At 40.9% G+C, this 19,129-nt stretch overlaps 1 protein-coding gene across 6 annotated transcripts in view; it reads right to left on the reverse strand.

Annotated features, from left to right (window-relative positions):
- utrn (utrophin) overlaps positions 1 to 19,129 on the reverse strand; it is a 148,154-nt gene that overhangs the window by 42,946 nt on the left and 86,079 nt on the right. For all 6 annotated transcript variants that reach the window (XM_026318701.2, XM_026318702.1, XM_026318704.1 and 3 more), the window contains 6 exons: positions 15,654 to 15,826; positions 14,151 to 14,307; positions 5,562 to 5,691; positions 3,672 to 3,940; positions 2,604 to 2,750; positions 526 to 604 (listed from right to left, as the gene is read on the reverse strand). In XM_026318701.2, the coding sequence (XP_026174486.1) occupies positions 526 to 604; positions 2,604 to 2,750; positions 3,672 to 3,940; positions 5,562 to 5,691; positions 14,151 to 14,307; positions 15,654 to 15,826 (955 nt within the window). The remainder of the gene's footprint in view (positions 1 to 525; positions 605 to 2,603; positions 2,751 to 3,671; positions 3,941 to 5,561; positions 5,692 to 14,150; positions 14,308 to 15,653; positions 15,827 to 19,129) is intronic.

Genomic DNA, 19,129 nt, shown 5'->3' on the forward strand with positions numbered 1-19,129 from the left:
CAGGAAGATGAAAGCAGAGACAGAGTGGTGTTTTGTCCGGTGCACTTGCTCAAATCTCGCAGGGCTTACTTAGTAAATTCAGAGCACACTGTCCATTTTGTCTCTGACAGCCAACAAAGCAAATCACGTGGAGCAGAAAAACATGAATGGCTGTATGATTACAGAAAACAATGAGCGAGAGACCGGTTGGGTTGTTTAATGTTCACGCTCCTGCATTTGTCTTTTCTGTCTGGCTTTGAGTCCAGCTCCCTTTGTTCCTCTCTCTGCTAATGACCACTCAAAAGTAGGAGAAAGAGAAGGAATAAGTGGAGAGCTGTAATTAAACCCTGAATTATTCAAGAGTAAAGTGCCTCGTCTGCAGACTGTGGGAGTATGAGTATGCACACGCAACCACTCGTATCCACGGAGCATGCATCGCCGTGAAGCACGCGGCTCAAGATAACAGTGTGGGACGTGAAACAGTGTAACTGAGTGGAAACAAACATTTTCGAAATTTCTGAGAGAGGAAATTGGCTCTGTACTCACTGGAGAGGAAATGCTGGGAAGAGGGGCCGAAATCTCGGTGGGCTTCTTGAAGCAGCTTCAGTCTGTCCTCAACTGCCACCTGCACGGTGATCAGACAGACACGCGGGGGAAAGACAGTCAGCTGTGGGCCTGAAAGTTGTACTCACAATGACAGAGTTTTACAGTGGCTGGAGCTGGCGTCATGGTTGGGATGAATCCAATTTCAGTGCAATTAAGTTACAGGTGGATTTACTATAAAATCCCAAGCTCAGGGAAGGCATCTCTTACAAAGCTATAAATAAATAGTGTATCATATCAGCAATGAATTTACAGTGAATAGAAAATATACACTTCTGTAAGTATTTTGCAACTGTATAGCAATTCACTGATATGGTAACTATTGTCATATCATCAATGTATGTAGGGGTCAGTCAGTGAAGTCAGTTAAAGTAGTTTTTTTTTTCCTATATACCCTATATTAGTTTTATTATTTCACAACTGTATTTCAAAAACAAGTGGTTAGATTTGGTTAATAATAATAATGTTGTTGTAAAAAGGTAAAAGTTCCCACAGCTTTACGTTATCAATCACACACATTCCCTGCTGCATTCTAGGGTATTGACCTCTCAGGCACTGCACCTGTGCCCAGTGCGGTTGGTGTGTTTTACCAGTCGATATTAGCAGTCTGTAATACTAAGGCACACACGCACGCACGCACGCACACACGCACACACGCACACACCATTATGGCAGCCTGATCACAACTTCTCCCAGATGGCTCCTAGAAATAGGCACAGAAAGACAGACAGTTCCGTGTCTTTCTGGTGCTAATGGCTATTATAGTCACTGTCCCACTGAGAGGAAGATGGGAGCTGTCTGTATAGTAAAAAAACCAAATCATCAAACTACACAGGCAGACTGGGCTTATTTGTGAAGCTGTCACCTTCCTGCAGACTTAGAGAAGTACAAAAAAAGAAAAGAAATGCACAATGGAGAGACAAAGTGTGCAGTTTAAGGTCATTCTCCAGGCAAAAGGGCTATTAAGTGGGTGTCTGTGACAGGACATGCGAAATATCACAAGGCTACAAATAAGCCCAGCTACCCAGTTTCACTTTGCAGCAGTCTCGCACGTAAAAATGAATAACATAAAAGTTTCTTTCCAAGATTTCATTTTTCATCAGTACAGAACTCCATTTCCTGCTTTTTTCCTGCCCACACTACTGCATACTGCCCACAATCACAGCTCAATAATCCACAGCAATGGTGCTGCGTGACTGCATAGAAGGGGAAACTTCAGAAAGAGTTTCCAGTCAGTGTCTGTTTGTAGCTCCATAGTGTCCTTCAAACTGAAGCCATCACAGCTGACCCATGTGAGTCAAGAACACATGAAGGGGGAGGAGAAAGCAGCACTGATATTTCCTGTATCTCCAAGAGTACAGTGTAAAAAAGTGAGGAAATAAGAAAACGGAGCTTTTCTGATGGCAGGATTGTGTCTGGAAGAGTTTCTCACAACTTGCTAATTTAAATTTATACATTACAAGTAAATCTACGAATACAAGTAAAAATCATTTTTCCATTACACTACCACCATCCCTTCCCTTCTAATGACTTTTAAAAAGATTTCTCTATGAGTTTCCCTCTAGGGCTGAGAAATGCTCTACTGTTAAAAAAAAAAAACATATTTAAAAAAAAAAAAAAACATTCAGCGAGTCCCCACAACAGATCAGACATTCAAGCATGTAGAGAGCCAAGACTGTGACTGTTGTGTTGTGAGAAAAGTGTCCACTGATGTGTAGTGACAAAGTGTCGCACTGAGCACATAGCTGTGTTCAAATCAAACAGGTACATAGGTAAGGGGACACCTGGCAACTGAGGGAGAAACAGAGAAACATTAAAAAAAAAAAAAAAAAACATGCACAGGCAAGCAGGGAGGAAATAATGAAACGGAAAGAAACAGGAGCAAGACATACTGAAGACAACATTCATTTAGGCAAGTTCAGACAAAATGCTGAAAGAAGAAAACAGGGCACGGAAACAAAAATGTACACGGGAAAAACACGCTCGAACATTTGCAGACGACTCCGGAGGATCAGAACTACCTGTAGTAGCTTCCACCTCATGTTGAGCTGGTCCAGTTGTCTGGAGGCGGTGGAGGACAGCTGGATGTCCAGTGGTGTCAGCTCTGCAGAAAGCTCATTGACGATTCGCACATCATGACGTAATGGGGCGACCTCCTCTCTGAAGGCCTGGACACAAGGTTTTATGTTGATGCAGTGTAAAAGGCTGATATTGTAATGCTATTACACTTATAAGGCTTGTCTGACTTCATGAAGACTGAGATCCCGTCACAATGAATATCACCTTTTAAATTGTTGCACATCTTTTTTCTTGCTGCCCTCTTAATCTCCAACTAGAGATGCATAAAGTTTTCAACGTGTTGCGTTTTAATTTGCATGTAAACTCTCTACAGACTCTTAAATATACTGTGTGTGTATCTCTGCAGACGAGTCTTTCCATGGTTGTAACATAATCTTTTAATAGACTGTTTTATCCAAAGTAGGTCCCTACATGACATGGATATTAAAGGATATAATTAGATAGTGGATATTAAGGCCAGACTGTCCATACCGCAGGGAGATGATCATTAGGATCTTAGGTGTTGTAACAGACAGCCACATTACTGCAACATTTGCCTTTCTTTATGCAATCTGTGAATCATGATTTAACCATTTTCATTTTCTCCCCTGTTCTCCTATTTATTCACTGTCACCCCTTCAGTCATTGTTTACTGGTTTATTAGGAAATGCAAACGAATAAGGCAGAACCATCAAGCTGAGTACATCAACAAATTAAACGCTGTTTTGCTGTGAAGAGTCAAAGAGGAGTGGGGAAATTGTGTGTGCTTCCACAGTCTCACTCAAAATATTTCATGTGTTTATTTCATAAATATGTGGTTTGAGCTAATATATTTATTGGATCAAACTGCAGTTACATCAGTAATTTATGACAATAATTCACACTGATCTGCAGTTTATAATATTTAAAGGTTAAAGAAAATATGTGATTTACTGAAGGAAACTGAAGTTCATTAAAACACAGAGAGGTGGGGTGTGTTAACACCTGATTTAATGCTGTAGTCTTTCTACACAGTGCTATCTCAGACTCACCATGGTCTTGTCGATGTGGTCCTGCAGGGAGTCAATCAGCAGATCCCCCACAGGCTGCCAGGTGGCTTTGGCGTCCTCTGCCCGAGTCAGCCGCAGGTCGAGCTGGTCCATGGAGCTCTGCAGCTCCTGGAGTCGCTCCAGGGCTCGTTCCACCTGACTCTGCCATCCACCCATGTGTCCTTTCAGACGCTCCCACCGCTCCCTCACCTCGCCTGTCTGCTTGCGGATTGCCCGGGCCAACCCTCGGGCCTTCTCCTCCGGGGTGAGGTCTGGAGGAAGAGAGAAAGAGACAGGTTAAGGGAGAGGTTATGTTGTTGACAGATAGTTTTTCAGTTTCCATTTCCCTACGTGGTATGTTGGAAAAAGGTTAGAAAGTGCAACTCATTAGACTCCTGGTACCTTGCCCACATTTATTTCAAAAACCTCAACAAACAATACAAACAAAACAGAAGGATAGGAAAACCTGAAAAGTCATTTAATGTCTGTCTGATTCTCTTACTCAGCCAGCAAGTCATCTAATTTTCCCCAAATATCTCATAGTCAGGTTTTATAATTAAAGCTAGACTGTATAATAACCGTCTAGTGTCATTTTAATAAAGTTACATTTTTAAAATACCAATACAGGGTACAGAAATATGTTCTGCTCTTTTATTCTAAGCTGTTATTTTTATTATATAGCGTGAAATACTGAATAAGCCATTTTAGGACTGTTTCTTTCTTCATGCACAGTATTTTCCATTGATTCTGTGCTTTTTGTTTGATTTTAGGTTAGGCAAAAAAAGAAAAGAACTTCCAATTACAGTGAGGGTGGCTGTGAGGATGGTTGAGGCACGATGACCGTGACCAAGAGACAGAAAAAAGGATCTAGTGAATGATGAAAGCAGGAAAGGTGAGAGGATGGGATAATTGTGACATATTGCACAGTGCAGACAAAAAGGAAAGGAAGGAGTAGGCAAAAGAGGAAACTGCTCCCCAGCTATCCATTTTAACTACAAAGACATATGAGCAGCTTTTATGAGTTTTAAGGTCTCATCCCCAGGGTAATGACTGAATTACCATCTTCACCTGTTGCACAACTCGGTGTGATGTTTTCTGTCTTTTGTGATGAAGAATAAACAATAAAACATTAATAAAGATTAAAGAACAATACAGTTTTGTGATGCAGACAAAATACAAAAAGAGAGAATGTAGAATAAATAGAATTAAGACTTAATCACAGCGTGAGTCTAAGAAATCTGATTAAACAACAAGCCCAGCCTCTGATCTTAAATCAGCATTTTATCTATCTATACAATGAGACAACGCTTTGATAGTCGCATCCAAGATCACAGACAAAAAGCCTATCAGTCTGTGCTCTGAAGTCTCACCACACCCCTGCACAGCCCCATGGGCTGGTTTAATTATTTACACAGTTGGGTTTTAGTTTGAAGGGAAATGTGCTGACTTAAACAAGACTTCCCTGAGACAGAGAGGGACTGCTGAATGAGCCCATGCATATTTGATTCATGGGGGCTCTATTATATATTGGAATTACCACCAGGTCAGATTTTAGTGAATGGTGCTTCAAGGGCACTTACCCTCTAAACTAGGGCAAATACGTCCCATGGTTTAGTGTTAAACCAGACAGGTTTAATGTGAATGTGGAAGTGTTCTCTGGTACAGAACGCATTGAATAAGAATTTGTTATTTTGTAGTGCAAACTGTTTCGAAAAGAATCTGCAAGGACTTGCTGGTGACCTTGGATCAAGCCACTCAAGAAGCTTTGTAGTAGCTCCAGTACCTCCAATAACTATCTACTGAAATCTATTCAATAAAGGAACAGAAATATCCAAAAACACTGAGTCTAAGATCACTTAGCTACTCTCTGATGCAAAATGATGCAAAATGTACCAGTCTTTGGCTGCAGGGTCTTGCGTGGCTCTCCTGGTCCCTCTATGGGCTGGTCAGCAAGAAACATCCTGGCCTGGTCCAAAGTACTGATCACCAAGTGTTCACGGTCCTTCAGTTCTGACCGTAGTGCCTGCAGGAGAACCACAGAGCAATGGTTAAAGAGGCACCAGATGGTGGTAAATGATGTTCTGCATTTCCTTATTAGAAAACAGTCATTAAATTTAACCCTATGATGATCCTAAAAGACAGTAAAGATTTTCCAATGCTATGATACAGATAAAGCTATCTCAGTAAAACGGATCAGAATCGGGGAGAAAGGGGTAATTAATGCATTTCCTCTGCAGATACGTGCATTTTTGACTCTTGTCTCCTGATCTCGTCTGTGCTAATGAACTCCAAATGAACCTGGTGTAACTTAAAACCAGGTGTTACATTCAGATTCCCCCCACAGAAAGATCTACTAATCAATGAGTTTTACTTAAATCAGACTTTCATTATATTATGAAAGAGGCACTTGAAATTGACTTACTCTCAGACATGCACACGAGTAAAGAACATAAGCAGATGTTTATGCTCAGCTTATGAGCGAGATAAACAACACTCTCAACGGCTAATTAGGTGACTGCTGCATGACAAAACACCTCCCTTGCTCACTCTTCCCTTATTAAAAAGAAAAGCAAGTGGTGAGAGAGAGCGGCTATGGTAGGAGTGCCAGCGGAAGTGTGAGCATAGAGAACAGGGAAGTAATTGAAGGCAAGACTATGGGGTCAAACAAGGCATTTCCTCTGGGTCGGTGTGAAATTAACTAAACGATCTGAAGAATAAAATCAGCTGCTGCACGCTATAACCCCATAGGAATTACCCTCACAGAGCCGGCTAGCAATCCTGCTCATCCTCATACACAGCGATAGATAAATTACAACACACACACACAGACACACAAGGCCCTACAGCAGAGAGATGGATGTTTTTCTTAACCTCAAGTGGAATAGTCACAGTAGGCGATAAAACCAGATAGAGCGAGTGAGCATGGCATGTAACAGCACATTTATTCTTGTTTTAATATAAGCGTGACCCCAGGGGACTTCATTGCCTATCGGAGTGTGTGATTGCTTTGTGAGGAGGCGATACAGTGCAAGGCGCTGCGAGGCAACTTGATTAGATGGGACGACTCGCTTTCATAAAGTTTCACACTTATCAGACTTATCAAACAGATGAGTGCAGCGAAAATGAGATGCCAAAAATTCAGTCTTTTAGTGGTGCACACAACATTGACTCTGCTGCAGATGACAACATGTTGGGTTCTCTGGGAGATGTATATACAGTACCTTCCTGTAGAGATAAAAAGAGAAGGGAAAGAATAGAGGTGGTGGAGTAACAGTTAGCTCACAGGCCTGATGTACAGACTATATATTTAGTCTTTGTTCTACTTTCAAAATATAGACGCTCATTTCTGGGAGTAAGTTGGTGTAAAAGTTACGTTTAGGCCACTGCAATGACAATTTCACACAGCCTCCTGCAGATAAATGTACTCTCGCGCTGAAATGGAGCATCCTGCTGAACACAAATCAAATCACCCCCTCTAATAAATGGTTTGCTCCGTTCCAATGATTTCCTCCCGGCTCACATGGAGGAAACATAATCGGCAGGTAGCTTAGATGTGTGTGTGTGTGTGTGTGTGTGTGTGTGTGTGTGTGCGTGTGTGTGTGTGTGTGTGTCTGTGTGTGTGTGGGTGGGTGGTTGGGGGGACCTTGAGAGATAGAAACCAAATGAGAGGTGATTGAGGAAGAGGAAAAGGGGTCTGTATGGGGAGAAGAGATAAGAAAAAGAGGGTGAGGAACTAATCTGCGAGGACAGCTAACGGTACAGACCAACTTCTTGGGTTCTTCATTTTTTTGTTTTGCACTCAGAATTGATGGTAGCTGAAACTAGGCCTTAGAAGGGAAAGAACTGAGTGTGAAGTAGTTGTTTATTTGCAAATATTTAAATGCATATAATTGCAGTGAAATATTCTAATATCAATGTTGTAGAGTTACAAACTATTCTTTCCTGCAAATCCGGACCTCAAATGTACAGGGGTCTGATATTAACATTGCATTTGCAAGCAGTCAAGCTGCGTAATGATGATGGATACACAAACTGCTGCTACAGCCTAAATCCTCACCTCCTTTGGGTCTGTTCTGCACTTCACATTGATGATTTTTACATTATACACCGTAGTCAGTGAGTGACCCGACCTTAACCCTCATTTTCATCATCAACTAAGTTTATGATGAGGATGATGCAATATGAATGAAACCTCCAAAACACCTACTAAATGGACCTTGTGATCAAATTATCATTTTGTCATCCGCTGAATCCAAGGTCAGTGAACTGAAGCTGCAGCTGTATGCCAATGTAACTGTGTTACTTGTCTATTACAATAAAATTTTCAATTTATGACAGTAGTGTTCTTCCAAACACTGCCCTTCAAAAATTTACTGGCTCCAAAGAGACACAGGCGAAGGCACAGAGGGTTGTGACAACAGCAACAATAGTAGTAACAAGCAATTCCCTTTGTTGGAATCAGCCTCTTTGTCTGTCATCCAGCCACTGGGTATTCTTCCAGTTCAGACAGATGACAACACATACTCAACACACTCACATTATCAGAGCGTCACACGGGGAAGCACTTTTCACAGGGATCATGAGAGGTAAATATCAAACACATGTACAGCTTTCAAGTTAAGAAAAAAAAAGCTGTTTTTCCAAGCAAATCCCAGCTGCCCCATGAGTGATAAGACATGGCCGTTTATGTCAAAGCAGGTCTTTACTGTGCTTTTCGTTTTAGTAGTTTTCAGCAACAGCAAATCAGAATATGGCCTGGGCTTGTTGAGAAAAGGAGCCAGTACCACAATTCGTATAGCATCGATCTTGTAGCCTTGAATAACTGTGACCTTGGCTCTCTGTGTGTGCATTTTGTCACCTGAATGATCGTGACTTTGTGGGGATGTTTGTGTCCAGGTCTGTGTTCGTGTGTGGCCGTACCAACGCAGCAAACTCTTATCACCATGTGCCCTGTGCTGTGGCGCCAACGAGATAACATCACAACAACAGCTACTCTCAGAGCTCTGCCAAACATCCTTCTTACCGCTCTCAAAACCCTGCTATCTCTTCCTCTACGCTGTATTACCGCACCCCTCATCTTCTTCCAGGAAAAAAAAAAGCCGCCTGTAAGGCCAACTACAATCCCCCCAGCTCTCAACACCAGAAAAGCACCTGACAGGGACACAAGACACCTTCACAAAAGGGACTTTCTCATATCCAAACAAATCACAGCCTGCCAAAATAAAAAAAAATAAAAAATTCTTCTCCAGCAAAAAACCCCAAAACAATAGAAATGTTTTAGTAAAGGTAGATTGTTTTAACTATTATTGTCTTAATCTAATTTTACAACTGCCTGCAGTTACTTCATGAAAGAGCCTCAGAGTGACTCACCTTGAAATTTTAATTGCTACTTTGCCCCTAACATCCACTGTTATCTCAGGAATAATACTCTCTGACATGCTCTACTTGTCTATGGCTTCCAGTCTCAGACATCATTAAATAAGTAAAATACCCCCAGGCTGTAAAATATCAACAGATGTGTGAAAAAAATCAACCTGTGACTGCTTTATGGGTAATGAAACAGAAAGGGACAGTTAAATATTAATTTATACAGACGTTTCTTCAAACATTGTTTCTGACACAAATGAACCATGTTGTGATTTACCTTAAAACGTGTATTGGATATGTGTATCTCACAATGTTGCGTTATAGCAACTGCAGTGACTTACATGGATTTTAGTGGAAGTAAGAGCTATTTTATAAATAGTGCTTTTTTTAAAAAGGAATTTTATGCATGAAATCCTATTATTTTCTCAACCTGGCATTGATCATCACTGTACAACTACCACCCATACAGTGGCGTCTTTTCATGATTGTGTTGATGTCATTCACAGTAAACCCTACACTGATACCTTTCCTCATCTGATGGGGCGAACTTGTTACCAAACAGGTGTTAGAAAGCGCAGTAATACTCAGATGCATTGTAGACGTATTGTACAGTAATTCCCCCAGTGGTGGATAATAAAGTTGTTCTGTTTCACAAGGTAGTCACATGACTGACTATAGTAATACTGTATTTAAGGAGAAGGCTACAAATTGTCAGGACACAAGTCCAACACATTCACAAATCAGTCCCACCAAACAAGTGCAGAAGGCGATGACACAAACAATTAAAAATTGCTGAAAACAAGGTAACTGTGAGTTTTAAAAGTCCTTCCTTTACGAAGAGATAAGGTAAAGTCCAGCGCAGCACTTTAATCTATTTCATTCTCCTTTACGACCTGTGCGTTCAGGTGCAGATGGTGCTAATTAATCACAAAGATTAAGATGAGGTCTATAGTGGATTATTAGAACCTTCCTCTTTTATCCTATGCATTGTATGAGTACTTAGACTACTATGAAAAGCAAGTTACTTAAATATAGATAGCCTCACACTGGCCCTTTGTTTTCATATGAATTCACTCCGAAACATTTGAAGCTTTTGAAAAGACTAGATTAGACTGTCCTAACAATGTAGACAAAATGCCAACTGTTGCTGAAAGATAAGAGTCATTAAAAATGCCCACAGACATTTGGTCATTTGTTCCAGTCCTTGATCTAAAAGTTGCTAATTTAATAGAGCAGACTGATGAGTTTAATCAGATAGATGCTGACAAAGGCCTTTTATTAGATAATTGAATGTGCGATTACTAAATACTATTATGGCCATTTTAGCAGAGAAAAACACAGACATGGATCAATACACGAAGGAGAAAGCAAGATAGCCATCCCTCCCTGACACTGCTTGAAGTCTTTAAGCGTACTGCAGCATAAACGTCTGTTTTCAGGCAGATTTTAATGCAACAGCTATGCCATACTATACCATTCGTCTACCTCCGCTAACCTCCTTTTGTTCACATGTAAACCCTTTCTCCTGATCTAGTTTTGCCATTGTTTGTCACTTCCAGTCCATCACTCTCTTCTTTGACTGTTCGGACCACAGCTGCCTCATATGTTTCTCCTCTCTGATTCTTTGATAGCAGCAATATCCGTTGCTCTCTGTTGGGTTAAGTGGCTTAGCCTTCCTCTTTTATCTCTGTAAGTCTCCCAGAAAAAGGAGAAAAAAAAGACAGGTTTTTCCACTTAGCCCTTCTAAGCTCACAGATACCAATTTCCATAAAGCTATACACATTTACCTCCTCTCTCTTACAGAGCAGCATGTATGTGTGTGGTTGACTCAGTGACTGAAGTGTGTGTCTATGTATAAATCAGCACAAGGACCTTGCATGTGTGTGTGTCAGTGTAAGCCAGTAATAGAGCATGACATGTTCAAAGCCCCAGCTCTTTCTACTGCTCAACCCGATCATCCTTCTCAGGGTCGGCAAGACCTCCAGGCCAATCTATTAGGAACACAGAGGAGAAGGAAGTGATAGGAAAAATATAATAGTCAAAATGAAATGTGAGCTTTCATCTCTTTCATCTCGCCTGTTCCACTATTTCCTATTTCAGTGTTCTCAAAGCCAAAGACCTGGAGATGAACAAGCAGAAAGGAGCAGAGGACAGAATAAACAGAGGAAGAGTGTAAAATAAAGGAGATGCAAGAGGCAAGAGGCCGACAGCAGGAAGGACATCACAGGGAAGAATGACAGAAAATGAGACAGAACAGCTGAAAGAGGGTGACGAGCAAAGGAAGGTGAAAGTGGAGATGTGGGAAGATTGCATTCTCCTGTGGTTACTGTGTGCTCTCAGCCCCATTCCTTATCTAATGGAGCATGTCCGATCTGCTGGGCTGAGGCTCGTCTCTCTTCTGTCTCTCAGGTTCTGGGTACAAGACAAAGAGTGAGTCTCAGCCTCACCTCAGCTCTCAGAAGACAAATTTTGATTATACTTGCATACAAGATAGTCAATGGTCTGGCACAGCCCTGGCAGCACTATACGTTTTTTTAGTGCTTAATTACCTATGATCTTGAGGAAAACTCTTCTTTTTCACAATCTGTCATCCTTTGAATGGCGATTCTTCATTAAATCATTAAAAGACTATAGTTAGTGGGCATTACAGCAGCCAAGAAATTGATTGTCTGCCACTTGAAAAGAGCCCCACTCTGTCTCTACAGCAGATCAGTTATCTCCGTCTTTCTCAATATTTTGTGTTGAACTAAGTGGCCATAAGAATGCACTAGTATGATAAGTTGAAGTTTAAAAATCCTCTATTTTATAAACTTTTAAACAAATTTATTCCCTTCCTCTTCTCTCCTCATGTAATATTACTGATGTGTGTTTGACCTCCTCATATTTAAGGACACATCTCATTTCAGCTTTTCTATAAACTGATTATGTCTAGGTATGCATGATTGCTTTATTAGTCTTGATTTATACAGTATCGTCCAAAATGTAATAAGAAAATGTAATGTAATACATAACAGTCATAACCCAGCTTACGTCATTAATTGGTTCCAGAAGGCACGACGTATGTCGATGTTTGACATAAGCCAGACCAAATGAATGAATCATTAAACAAGTGATGCAACATCTGCTCTGAGTGACGCCAAAAGGAGAAATGGGGTACGCAAACAAAACTTGACGGCGGCATATAAGGATAGTATTTTCATTCTTATTTCCGTATGTCGACTTGAGCGGTGATGTAAATCTGCATAACTTGACGTATCCTGAACTGTGATTTACTCGATAAGGCAAGTGACAGAAGTAGAAAAGGCGTAAGCAACATAGTAATGATTGTGCTTAGAATTGTTTGTAACATGTGAATAAAGGCTGTGCACGCACACACAGATACAAATATGATTTTGATAAGACATATATAATGGATGTGTGTCTATCTGTGTCTGCTGTGTGTTCATGTGGTCCACGGGGGGTGTTTGCTGATCTCTCTCAGTGTCTGTGATCCTGCGTCCATGCGTGACTGCTCGTGTTTACTCTGAAGGCATTTTGGGCAACAAAATAACAGCGTGTTGAACATGATGCGGAGAAACACATTATGATGTCAAAAGCAACATCAACAGCGGTGGTGGCCAGCAGACTGAGAGTAAACAGTAGCCACAGGGTGAGTCATTTATCTAAAAGCAATTACACGCCAATACAAATCATAATAACCAGTGGTTACATTAAATACTGTAGCGAAGAACACAGATGACAAACAGCAGTAATGATCAAGGTCTCAGTGGGTCGGTACAACAAAGGTATCGATTCTCTTGTTAAAATAAAAGACAGTGTGGTGTAAGAGTCATAAATAATGATTGTAATAATGAAATATGTGGGACAACAGTGTAGGTGCAGTAGAGATTGTGATATTGGTCCTTAAATCTTTCTAATCCAGGTTTTGTGCATGCTTCTCTCTGATTCACCATAATAACAGCACTGAATTAACCACAGTATCTGAGCAAACTGATGCTTAGGAAGTTAGGAACCACCAGGCTGATGATATATATACAATATACAATATTTATATAGTGTTTTTCACAGAAGACATTTTAAAATGTCATAGTGGGACTGCACATGTCTGAATAACAAAATTAACAATGGCTCAGTTTCATGGTCCTGGACATTTAAAACAAAACAATAAAACAAAGCCATTATTAGTCAGTAACATGATGGATGTGGTGAAAATGGTCTTTCATCCATCTGCCTTCAGCTTTAAGGTCCTGCACACTCACTCAAATGTCGTCAGGAACTGTAGCTAATTAGACTGCTCAGGTTGAAAATATGTGGCCCTGGAATTACATGAGATCACCAAACTCCATGAATCAACAGCAACAGTAAAATTATGCACTTACAGGAAGAGAAATTAATAGGAAGGTCAAGGATTTGTCAGAAGTACAGTCTGTGCACGCCTGAAGAGGTGTTTACGCTGGATTTATACTTCTTCATTATGAGCTATGCAAAACCCCACACCAGCTCTGCACGTACTGTAGGTTCCAGGGTTATAAGTTACATGGATGTAAGCATGTAACCGGCCAACCGAGATCTTCCTGTGTGGACTCTGAATCTTCTCCTGCGTGGATGTTTTCTGAGTACTCTGGCTTCCTCTCACAGTCTAAAGTCATGCAAGTAAGGTTGACCGGTGACTCTAAATTCCCATAGGTGTGAATGTGAGTGTGAATGATTGTCTGTCTCTATGTGTCAGCCCTGTGATAGACTAGCGACTGGTTCAGGGTGTACCCTGCCTCTCGCCCAATGTCAGCCAGAATTGGCTCCAACCCCCTTGACCTTCTACATGATAACTGGTATGGGAATATTATTACTGTTGGGAATATAAAGCATGACAGAGGCTGATAACAGTCTAGCATTGCGGAGGTCAGCCTGTAATACTTATACACTTCATGACATGGAACTCAATATACTGAATTAAATAATGCTAACACATGTACTGCAGAAACATATTTTTCTTTTTGAGTATCAAATTGTCAATTTGAACTCAAAATTCCAACTTTTTTAAAACTCTGTGAGGGACAAGGTAGGATAAATCTTGTACAGCTTGAGAGGAACACTGCCTGCGGCAACAGTACGCACCATGCAATGATTCTGTTGTTGCAGCAGGGTTGGCACATCTCCTCCAATGGGCATCTGCTTGGCCAGCTCCTCATCCTTCATGCAGATCCACCTCCACAGCTCCTCCAGGAGGCCCAGCAGACGAGCCCAGCGCTCAGCACTCGCTTCCAGATGGGCTCTGCCAAGATACACCAACAACCTAAATTATTTTTATACTATATATATATATATATTCAGATGCCATTATTGAAGCACAAAGAGTCTTGTACTGGCCAATCAAACAGCCTTTTCAATAGACACATCTTTTAGAAGTTCATGCAGGTTTACAGTAACATAATATAACATAGATTTAACGCACACTAATGGCTGATACTTGTATTTATAAAGAAATGAAGCCACATGTAGTATTTTTTTTTGTTAAGAAACTGATTATAAAAATCAGGTGTAAATCTAATTAACTAAAAAGCCTTTATTATTCCAAAACCCCTGTGAAAACCTGATTGCTGACCACTCAAGGGAGGCTGCTGCCTTTCAGGAGTAGATGTTATTCACAAAACACAGTTGCCTGCTAATGGTGTAGGTGGCAGCATGCAATGCAGTATGTTTTGATAGACAATTTTGTTTTTGTCCTCTCTCCTGGGAATACTGTATCTGAACACTGTGTATAGAGACCTCCTATTGCCACTCACTGAGTTAGTCTTAATTACACATGTACCGCAATTAAGGCATAATGGACTGGATACAATCAACGCACACTATACTCCACCTCCCACGCACACACATACTGATCTTCCACTCTGTTTTTCTCTCACTTGTCCTCCAGTGGAACAAGTCCAGCTTATTATGTCTGCATGGCTTGACCTAGATGCACTTCCATGTATTCTATTCCACTTAAAATTAGCCTGTTTATAAGACAGAATCCCCCCCCCGTTTTTTTTTTTTTTTTTTTTAAATATTTCCCCCCAGTTTCTATTCAACCTGTTAACATTTCCCAGCCCTGATACCTTTGTTGTGTTCCTATTGCGGCTTCTCACGACCCTTCCTCCCCCCTTTTTGTCTTTGAACGTCTCCATCTGGCCCTGTCAACTTCACTTCCACCTTCACTTTCTTCATCCTCTACATCGCTGCTCACCACAAATCTGATATACTTATGCCAAGGTTGTAGCTGACGTGGCATTGTCTGCGTCCTCAGAAGTTTATGTGCCACTGTGGTGGCTCTTATATCCTTGTATTTTATTCCCATGCACCATGGTGGATATGTGAATCACTGGACCTAGTAAGTCCAGAGTAGTAAGTTTCACACTACATTGTACTGAAGAGTTTGGGCAACTATGCACTTCACTGGTCACTTAAAACAGTAGACTGAGGAGACTTGGAGACCTACTCAAACCACTGCCATGATCGAGACTCAAGGTACTTTATCTTTCCAGGTTTAGAGCAGCAAAAGAACAGAATATTTCAATCTAAGTTGAAAAGAGAGACAATATATTTCTATTGGTATGTAAGAAATAGCATATTACTGACCGGATGTTGGCTGATTTTGCCTTGAGATCGCTCCAGCGTTGGTTCATGTCATCCAGTCGGTGTTGGAGGAACACAGCTTCCTCTGAACTGCCCAGGGCCTTGACCATCTTCGACTTGTTTCCGTCCACACTCTTGTAGATGTCATTGTGGGCATCGATCTCAGCCTGGATGTCCTGCAAATAAACGAACAACGCAGAATTGTCACAGGTCATCACTTCTTTGAGGAAACAGCAGAGTGCAAATGTATAGTCAAGGTCAAAGCCAGTAAGTAAATTCATATCAAAAACATTCAGACTTGGCTGTCAATCTTCTACGCTGTCTTAGATGATTATTCATGAACCAAAAATAATATTGGATTCCCTCAGAAACAAAAGTCTCGAGGGAGTTCACGGCATGCTGCTCCCAACATTTCCAGAGGGCCAAAAAGTTTAGACTGTGAAATGTCTTCAAGGTACTTTTTGACTTTTTGACATAAAAGAAGGCGCAACCCAAACAGGAGTCTGCCTCCATACTTAATACTGCATTAGGTTAAACTAGGGCTATACAGAAGCAAGCTTTGCTAATTTTATGCTGTGATGCACCATGCAACACTAAGGTAATAATACTAATGTAGTCCTGTTAGTGCATGCTATTCCATGTGTATGTGTGCATGAGTGTCCTTAACAAGGAAGCTCTATTACACAACCACATCTCAAAAGGGTATGTGTGCGTGTTTGTGCGTGAGGGTTGAACCACAAGTGGGGCTGACGCAAGCAGAGGATTCTGTCAAATATTTTATTTTTAGATGTGTAAAACTGCTCCATTTTCTTCTCTCTCTGTCTCTCTGTCTCTCTCTCTCTACTGGGACTCCCCTCAGTTCAACCCATTTCAACTGCAGATAAAGATAAGACTCCAATGCCATATGGATGAGTTCAACACCGCCTGCAGCACAGAGACAGATTTGCAAATGGGGTAGAAAAGTGTGATGGACATGTATGCTACAACAGCACAGTAATAAAAAATCATTTTGGGGCATTGTGTGTTAAATGACCCATCTTCAGTGCCTGATGCTGTTATGTATGCTGTTATGTATCCTTCTCATTGTGCCATCACAGATTAGCAAACGGTGCAATTAACCAAAATTTTGTATCGAGAAAAATGCGATTAACATGGCTGCATTGTTTTATTGGTAATGCTGCATTATTAAAATAAATTAGCAATTATAAAAAAAAGGATGAAGATTGTTTTCAGTGTGCACACATTTCTAAATTAAGAGTTTGTACAGCGATGGAAATATGCTCTAATGTCATTAACATGGTGCTACACGCCACCTAAATTAAAAAAAAAACATGCTGTAAATACCTACACTTGTAATTAGGCAGGTTAAAATATTTTGCCTGTGTAGGGGAAAATATTATAAGGAAGCCCTCACTGTCACATATATTCATCAACCACCATACAGATAAGAAAAATACAGTTCTGAAGCTTAGGAAAACACACAGCAAACACATGGTGGTATGTTGTGAGATGTGTTGTAAGTTAGATGCACATGACAACACGTGAGAAGAGCGAACCAACTCTGGAAACTCTATTCTTGGAGAAAAAAAAGTGGGAAAAGTACAGTCCAGCTACAGTAGAACCAGACTAAATGCAAAACAAGTATACTGCTGTACAGTTGCACCAATACACCTCTGTCAGGGAGGACAAAGTAAATCCCTCCACTGTGATCTGCAAGGATAATCACTTGCTGACCTCTTAAAGGTCATAGAAAGAGAGAAAGTAGAAGAGGGATGGAGAAGGACAGAGGGAGAAAGACTGACAGAAAGAAAAGAAAGACAGAAGGACGGATAGGGAGTGAAAGACAGAGTCATTCTACCACTGAGCCAGCTGGCTGTGTTTCAAGTCATTACCCGAGTGCTTTCCTTTTCTTTTTCCATAGCACTTTTACTTCCACTGGAAATAACACTGAGTGCACAAACTAGCAGATACACACACAGACTACGCAAGGCATAAAGAGGTGCATATATTCATATCAACCTCCATCTACAAATATACACTCAAACAAGCAAGCTTTTAGTGTCAGGCCAATTATGAAAACGCAGAAGACAGTGTCTGCAATCACAGAAGCAGGTGGAACACATTTCTGAAAACACCAGATCCACAAACATACAATAAAAAAGGCATCGACACGTTACACAAACTATTGACTCAACTGAATCACCGACTACTTCTCTAAACTCACTATCGCACACAAACTCAAACACACACACACAGAGGTCTGAGTGTGTGTGTATGACAGCAGGAAGGTTAATGGGATCTGCATGTCCTGTACACTGTAATAGGTGATGGACTTTTGTTGGCTGGTGGGTAGTAAAACAGAAAAAAGTGTTAGTGTCTCCCTGGAAGCTGAAACCTCAACTACTACTTTCCCCTTTACGGAAGATGAAAATATGGAGCTGAAGTGAAATATATAGAAATCTATTTTCCCTCTGATGACAATGTTGCTCCAAAAAAGTATTTTACATTAACAAACAACAATGACTCTTACTGGTCTTTAATAACCCAATTACTGTAACCGTTTGCTTTGACAAATTAGGCTCAATTCAGGGCTCCGGGTCTTTTTCTATACTAATTCTCTCCCTGCATGGTAGCGCAGCATAATAACTAGCAAAGCAGGCCAGAACCAATTATTCTGTTTTAATAAGTCCAATAATGACTGCTCAGACCTCATAAAGCTGACTACATTAGGTCCATAACTACAAACATAAGAGGAGATGTCGAGTAAATGCTGGTGGTGTCGGTATGCATGGAATGTAGCATTCATGTCCATTTGAAAAAATAAAAGCCATGTATATATACATACATATATATATATATATGTATACCTGTTCAAACTTTATAAGCAGCTCTTGCAAGCTGAAGTTCAAGCCAATCATATTGGAGTTTGTGCTCTGACTCCCCCCACTCTCTCCAGTGCCTACATTTTCTCTATTGCCATTCAAGTGGAAGGCTGATAAAGAGTCACTACAGATAGTGAAGTCCTCCAGTGGTTATGGTCAAAACCCTCAAGGTCAGGGCTCTGATCAATAGTAAATCTACTCAACAGTAAATCCAGATTCAAACAATCTTGAATCCAACTAAAGAGAAATCCAGTTCTTGAGAAAAATTGAGACAAAAACACAATAGAGTCAAATCCAGGTTGCAATCGCAAAAGTGATTTACACACTTCACACACACTGCATGACAGTGTGTGTGCTCGCCCAATCCCAGCACATGTTCGTAGCATCCTCTGTGGAGATACAGCCAGGCTGAACTGCAGTGGGAGTGGGAGGGAGCAGCTACCCTGCAGTCATGCTTCAGAGCTGAGACCCGGATTAACAGGACGATTGGTGCCACTGGAGGTTTGACAAAGTAGAGGCTGGAGGCTGACGGCAGACTTCCTCCGGCCAGGAATGGAACACTGAAACTGGGAGGAAGATCCAACAAATCTTGGGTGG

This window comes from Mastacembelus armatus, chromosome 24 (assembly GCF_900324485.2).
Source record: "Mastacembelus armatus chromosome 24, fMasArm1.2, whole genome shotgun sequence".
NCBI classification, from domain to species: domain Eukaryota; kingdom Metazoa; phylum Chordata; class Actinopteri; order Synbranchiformes; family Mastacembelidae; genus Mastacembelus; species Mastacembelus armatus.